The sequence below is a fragment of the Odontomachus brunneus genome, unplaced genomic scaffold (genome assembly GCF_010583005.1).
Source record: "Odontomachus brunneus isolate Ranch 3 - 2012 unplaced genomic scaffold, Obru_v1 Obru_scaffold_071, whole genome shotgun sequence".
Taxonomy (NCBI): Eukaryota; Metazoa; Arthropoda; class Insecta; order Hymenoptera; family Formicidae; genus Odontomachus; species Odontomachus brunneus.
In genome coordinates, this window is record NW_022639521.1 from 1,718,144 (window position 1) to 1,725,941 (window position 7,798).

At 40.4% G+C, this 7,798-nt stretch overlaps 1 protein-coding gene across 3 annotated transcripts in view; it reads left to right on the forward strand.

Annotated features, from left to right (window-relative positions):
* Window positions 1-7,798, forward strand: part of LOC116846849 (PR domain zinc finger protein 1) — a 96,164-nt gene that overhangs the window by 75,786 nt on the left and 12,580 nt on the right. For all 3 annotated transcript variants that reach the window (XM_032821190.1, XM_032821189.1, XM_032821192.1), the window contains exons 3-6: window positions 2,004-2,123; window positions 3,829-3,954; window positions 4,070-4,196; window positions 4,789-6,774. In XM_032821190.1, coding sequence (XP_032677081.1) covers window positions 2,004-2,123; window positions 3,829-3,954; window positions 4,070-4,196; window positions 4,789-6,774 — 2,359 coding nt within the window. The remainder of the gene's footprint in view (window positions 1-2,003; window positions 2,124-3,828; window positions 3,955-4,069; window positions 4,197-4,788; window positions 6,775-7,798) is intronic.

Genomic DNA, 7,798 nt, shown 5'->3' on the forward strand with positions numbered 1-7,798 from the left:
TATAGTAAAATAATTACGCGGAAAAAAACAATTCGCGTAATTGAATTTCTGTTCCCCGAGGCGAAAGAAATTCGATAACAAAACATGATCTCTCTGTTATTACGAACAAAAATATTCGCCCGAATATTCGACTACGTTGAAATCCGAATGCACTGAAAAGTGTCCGGTATTTGTGACTATAATTGCATAGTGAAATAATTATAGAGTCGAGGAAATTATTTTTTTCTACTATTTCTGCTATTACTATTACTATTTTATTATTGTTTCTAGTAGTGTACTACTGTTTTAGTACTATACTGTTATTTTTATTTATATTTGTAGTAGTATTTTTATTTATATAGTTTATATTTATTTATATTTATTTATTATTATTTATTTATTATATAGTTTATATTTATTTATATTTATTTATTAGTAGTAGTTTCATTTATATTTATAGTAGTACTGCTATTTTTATTACTATTTTTACTATTATTTGTGCAATATTTACTATTGTTGTTATTACTATATTTTGATTAGAACAACAAAAAGATAGTTGGCAACAGAAAATATTAGTTTTCGTAAAATTAACTACTTCCTTCCTCTTAGTAACCGAGAATAATTGGTCGAATAACGGAAACTTCCGACGAGAATCTTCCTATTCTTGCACCAAGTTACTATTTGATTATTACGGGATAGAAATTCAATTATGCGAACAGAGTTCTTTTTATATATTATTCTGATATTATAGTATTGACATTATAATGTTAATAACCATCTGGTATGCATATTGTTATTGTATTACCATATTTTTGGTGAAATAACAAAAAAGTATAGTTAGTACCGAAAATAGCTAATTTTAATGAGATTAACCTTGTCTTCAGAGATACACATATGCGTATATTTAGATACATTCAATTTTTCTCTCTTTTCGAACTCGAACATTATCAGTAAAATATAACAAACATTGCTGTGAAAAAATATTCATCACAAAATTCCACAAGAAAAAGGAAATCTCGTTTCATAATTAACAGATATATTTATGTTTCTTAAATAATTTTCTTCTGATTAATAAATGCACCTTCGAAGAAATTGGGCACTTTATATTCTCTCATTTTCTATATTAACATATTTTGAATTTGAACATTGTCAATAAAATACAAGAAATATTACTGTAATTAATTAATTAAATTAGTAAATTAGATTAAATTAATTAATCTATATCATATTTATAACATTTGTCACTGAAAAAAATCTAAAAAATAAAAAATATTTATTTGTTGGATACTAATAACACATTTAATTATGCTAATATAAAATATTTCATCAATATTTTTCAAATAAGAATATGTCTTCAAATAAAATTTTTCAAATAAGAATATGTCTTAAAACCTTAGCTCTTCACGAAAGCAATTGTTTATTCCATTTAAATAACAAAATTTAAACTTAAATAAATGTTATTGATACTCACTGAATAAATATTTTTTTAGATATTTTTCTCTTAGTGTATAATTATGTGTTTCTTCTGATTTTAATAAAGCGTAGAGGTTAACCATTTTATTTTCTTTTGCTTTCTCTACTAACACGTTCGTCACCATCGATCTTCACAGTTGCAAAACCAACACAAAGCTTCTTCAGAGACCGTCCTATGTTTCTCGTTCTGTCCTACATAGTAATATAAAACAGAGTTAATTTGTTTGCATGGACACAAAACGAAAAATATCACTGTCACACATATATGACGTCGGTCTGCCGTCGCAATGCGCGACGCGAGGTTAGGGAGTATGTTAACTCGTCTCTATCTTGATGAATCATACAAAATCTGTGACATCGAGCCGCCGGGTATCAAATGTCTCGTTTAAGGGTTCTCTTGAGACCGCGGGAAACGTATGAATACTTGAGTCGCGAGACGAGGCGCAGAATCGAGTCCGATTGCTCTTATAAATACGTATCGACGCGGGCTCGAAATACACCATCGCGTGCAATCGACAGTTAGGATTAATCAGAAATTATACGTGTGGCAGGTGTTGGGTGTGTGGAGCACCAGTTACATCCCGAAGGGGACGCGCTTCGGCCCTCTGGTCGGCCAGGTGTACACGAAGGATTCGGTACCGGCGGACGCGAACCGGAAGTACTTCTGGCGGGTAAGAGGCACCTCTCCTTATGCGTGTGTTACTCGACCCTCTGGGTATTCCACGCCGTGGTGGATTACTCACGGAGCTGTGAGCTTCTCGCCGAAGAGGCACCGGTCAACGTGGACACAAGGCCGCGGCGATGTAACGTGCGCCCGGCAAAAAGATAGAAGGAAAAAAGAAGGAAGACGACGGGCGAATAAAGAAAAGCCGCGGGACGGTAGGAGGAGAGGCCAGCAAAGACCAGAAACTGGTTTCAGTCCAATCTGACGAGCCTTAGAGCGAAACCCGCGAAGCCATTGATGCCTCGTAACTCATCAATTCGTTACGATAGTTACACCGGCGGTTCCTCGCCGAGATCCTCGCCGCGAGATGACACACGGTGTGTGTGTATATATGTGTGTATGTGCACATGAGAACACGATAATGAAGTGCAGGCGCAAACAAACGCGCGATTGACCGGTGCCTTTTCGGTGTCTTCTTGTGTAACAGAGGAGTCGCGATTCGGGTTGACCACTTCTGAGAATTCAAGTTATCATAGTATGTCGTAATTTATTGTATGCATACATGGATTGCACATGATACCCTCCAAGTGGCAGGGACTTCTTGGATCCTTACTTATTTACCGGGAAACTCTTTGTGACGGTTTGCAAGAAAGGAAAGGATTAAGACAGACAAAATTGATAATATTAGGATTCCTCACTGCGGTGATCTTGATTCATGATGTCGGAAGCGAGAGAATCCGCTAAAAATTCTTGCAAAATACTTGTTACAAAATAATTGTTAACAAAATAACACAAGTATCATTTTATGGGTATATATCTTTTTATTTTTTTTTTTTATTTTTACCGTGTATTTTGTCGCTTCATCGCTGACATCGTTAATCAAGAGTTGCACAATGAGAAGAACCCTTCAGAAGCTCTAAAAATTAAACATAATGTATCCTTGTTGTTATTGACTGCACGATTTTTTTACATCTATCTGTTTTAAAATAATATCAATTTATAATAAAGATATGAAATCAAGATAAGATATGAATATCAAGATAAGAATAAAGATATGAAATTAAGAAACAAAATTAATAATAAGAAACTTAGCATAAATTTGAAGGAAACGTTCAATTATTTATTTTTGCCTGCGCATTGTTATCTAGTATGATAATACAAAAAATTAAATCTTTGTGTGAAAATATATATATTATTTTATAATAATATCTTGAAATTAAATGTCTTTATAATCTTAACAAGTTGCACGAACTTGTGTATCCACCTGTTGCAAAATAGTGTTAATTCATTAAAAAAAAATAGAATTGATAATAAGATGTAAAATTGATAAATTTAAATTGTTCCTTTTTATAGTTCAATTATTTTTTTATAGCTTAATTGTTAATCTGTATAATTAATTTATAATAATTAATTAAATATAACATAGCTTTTCTTAATAATTTTCAACCGTTATTTTTAAATCATATTTTCTCATCACTCTTTCAAATTAATTAAAAGAGGTGGTCAGCTCAGTTAATATGTAATAATTAATTGCACACATTAACAGAATATACTTCTTCCTAATAATTTTCAATCCTATTATATTATGAAATCATATTTTTCCGTCATTCTCTTTCAAATTAATTAAAAAAGATAGCCTAGTCGCGAATACGAGAAGCCAGGAGAGTCCGTTGCAGAAGGGAAGCACTCATAAAAATCTATTCCTCTGCCAGGTGTACAAGAACAACGAGCTGTTCTACTACATCGACGGTTATGACGTCCAGAAATCGAATTGGATGCGTTACGTGAATCCCGCCTACTCGTCCGAATCGCAAAACCTAATAGCATGCCAGTATAAGGTAAAGCAATTTCGTCGAGTGCACGTCTCGCCGAGCACATGTATTTCCAGACCGCGTTCGGATTAGCGAGCGAGAGGAAATCGAGGCTCAATCGTTCTCTGTATTCCTGTTTCAGATGAACATTTATTTTTACACGATCAAGCCGATACTACCGAATCAAGAGTTGCTGGTTTGGTATTGCAGGGAATTCGCGGAAAGGCTCAATTATCCGCTCACCGGCGAGCTGATGCTTCAGAGAATACGTAAGTCGACACTCGAACTAACGTGTAACTCGTGGAAATTGTGAAAATTTCAAATTTATAATTTATATAAAAGTCATACATACACACACATACGCGCGCGAGAAAAAAAAGCTGTGCCGTCTCTGTGAACTTTGGCTTGACTTTGAAATTCCATTTTACTGTCGTTGACGATGCGCTCTCGCACCACAGAAAAATTGCAAAGAGAAAAGATTAACTTTAATCACTTAAAAAAGAAACAACATCGACAATAATACGGAAAGCACTCCAAGCAATGAGCAGTCGCTTCAAGATATACGTAGATCAATACTCGTCGTGAATAGCACGCGGAAGTTGTAATAAAATGTTTAATTTGCAACAACATTTCATATCACAAGGAGTGCGCTCGGGGAGCTTACTACCGCGATATCAACACAATGTGTTCTTATTACATTAAGAGCAATCTTAAAAAGATGTACAAAACAATTCCGCAATTATTCGTGATATAAAAGATGTCTAATAATGTACTCTACTCGCTCACGAGCGATGTCGCGCGAAATATCAGACATCTCTCATATAAACCTAGAAAGATAAAGGACACATTTGCAAATCGTAGGACAACAAGTACAACAATCGGCGCTACCAACGGAAATCCCGCCCACCGTCGACGTGGTGTCGCCGCTGAAAGACTCGTCGATCTACGAGAGGCGCTCGCAAATGACGCCGACGGACGGTTCCGTTAGGTCAGACGAGGGTTACCACTCGAACGGCTATCACGACGAGATTCTGACGCCGCCTGAGGAGAGCAGTGAATCCGACTCCGAGAATAACTACGTGCTGGACTTCAGCAAGAACGCCAAGTCCTCGGTGTGCAGCGACGAGATCCTGAAGCAGGACAACGCCGCGGTGAAGAATGAGTACAGGAAGGTGAAGATCAAGATCTCGAAAACTTATGGCAATTTTCAGACAGCGAAAGGCATAGACGGCCCGGCGAAGGACAAGGAGCAGGAGCTTTCCAGCCGGGCGGTCAGCCCGGAGTTGCACAAGCCTATGTCGCCTGTCATCCTCCAGAAAAGCGCCATACTGTCGACCGTGAATGAAGACGAGGTCGTGCCCGAGAAGAACGCCAAACCTTTCTACGAGCCAGAGGTGAAGGGCGGCCTGCCAATGTCCGGCAGACCTGCCTACCTCAGTAGCCCAAGCAGCTCCATCCTGGAGAACATTCTCCTGCGAAACAGCACTGACAACAACAACAATAACAACAACAGCCACAACCATCATCATCATCATCACCACCATCACAACAACCACCACCACCAGCATCATCACAACGGCAGCCCCCAGCAGCAGCAACACCATCAGCACCATCAACTACACCATCAGACCCACGTGGACTCGGTGACACCGCCGCCCTCCAGCCCCACCGAGATGGCGTACTCCTATAAGAAATCCCACCGTTACGGCAACATTTTACCCTGCAGCCCAGACTCCAGCTCGAACCTGCCTATGCAAACGGACTCATGTGTCAACTCAACCAGCGGTAATGGCGCGCCACCTATGCAGAGTCCCACCAGCAATCTACATTCCAGCACGGGCGGGCTGCACTCAAGCACCGGCTCGGCAAACCCCGGTCTACCGCCGCATCCCGGTAGCTTACATTCATCTAGCAATCCCGGTGGCGGCGGAGGTGGCAACGGTGGAGGAGGAGGAGGCGGTGGAAGCAACAGTGGCGGCGGTATTCACTCCAGCACCAACGTGCTGTCATCCAGCACGATATTAACGTCCACCAGCGGCAACCCGCACTCGTCCACGACGACGAGCGGCTGCCCGCCCAAGCGGAAGACCAAGAGTCCATCGCCGTCGAGCCAGAACGGCGTGTCCACTCCGACGATCCTGTACTCCAGCTCGGGCGGTTGCCAGATCGAGTCCAGTCCGGTCTACCCGAACTCCGCGGCGGCTGCCACCGCCGCCAACGGTGGCAGCAATCAAAGCGTCTCGCCGATCTCGCCGATCCAGTCGCCTTCGTCATACCCATACAGTCTCTACGGTCACCAAAATGGCTCGCTGCATCACAACGTTGCGCCCTTGTCCATCAACTGCACCGCTTACTCTCCCACGCCGAGTGGCAACGTCGTCTACGAGAGATCGGACGGCAGGAGGCTGGAGGCGGCCAGCAGCAGCCACCAATTGCCCACCTCGTCGACCATGCAGATGGACGGCAACCAGGCACTAATCGCCGGCACGCACAATCTTCACTTGGGTCACCATCCCGGCCTCACCATCCACGCCAACTCGCCGTCTCTCAATAGATACTCCCCGGCGAGCTCGTTGTCGCCGGACGACCATGGCTGTTCCCAGAGCGGCTCGCTCAGTCCAAACTCGCAGGGCTCGAGGGGCTACAGGTCTTTGCCTTATCCGCTCAAGAAGAAGGACGGCAAAATGCACTACGAGTGCAATGTATGCTGCAAGACCTTCGGCCAGCTGTCAAACCTCAAGGTGCATCTCAGGACGCACTCTGGCGAGAGGCCCTTCAAGTGTAATGTCTGCACCAAGAGCTTCACGCAGCTCGCGCACCTCCAGAAGCATCATCTCGTGCACACCGGTAAGCATGCACTGGCCAAAGTAGCAACTTGGTGGTTATCGAGTGTTTTTGTCATAATTGTTTTAGTTTTGAAACGATTGTTGAGTATACAACGACCTGGTCGTTCTGGTCGTTTTAACACGTTGATTGCAGTGGGATTCACCAGTGAGATAAATCATCATAATATAGACATAATATGATGATATTATAAATTATGCTGATATAATTGAACCTCTTTCTTAATCCCGGACCGCAATAGATGTCTTTAACATTTGCTCTAAATCCAAAACTATTACTTAATTTTCGACTAAAAGCGATCCCCATTGCTGCCTGAAGTCGACTGATGCTTACGAAGTCGTAATGCCCAAGTTTTAAGCATGTTAGTCAAATTCCAGCTGCTAAGGCAACATGAGAAACGCTTTTTGCCAGAAATTATAAACTTTACAGCAAAAGGCTGAAAGCTTATTACATCAATAGATGTATATGTATCAAGGCTTATGATAGTTCTACTATTGGAGTCAAGCAATATTATACTAGCTGCTGCAATGATTTCAAAGTTGGAACCATCATAATTAGATGATGAAATATACAAAACTCACTGGACTGTCAATATGCTAAAATTCTTGATTCTCGTGATTGTAGCCGTACTGGATTACGACGATAGCAGTGAGAAATCGTATAAATTTGTTTTTTTATTCCACATATCAGCGAGGAATATAATTGTTACGCACAACATGTGTTATATTGCATTTATATTGCTGAGTAGAAAAAAATTATAACATTGATATAGTGTTATTTTTAATTGGTGTTTATTGGGTTAAATCTGATGTCCTACATCTTCAGTTGCACGATATTCGAAATGTATTATTAACTACTTATTATTACCGGTACTTATTAATCCACGAAGCGAGGCGAGAATCGAACGCATTTGATCTATCCTATCGAACACGAGTGTTCTCACGCGCGAAAAGTTCAATTTATCTCGACGTATTTATTTCGATACACGTCTAGTTCACGTCATAATTCAATATGGCTGCGATGAGGA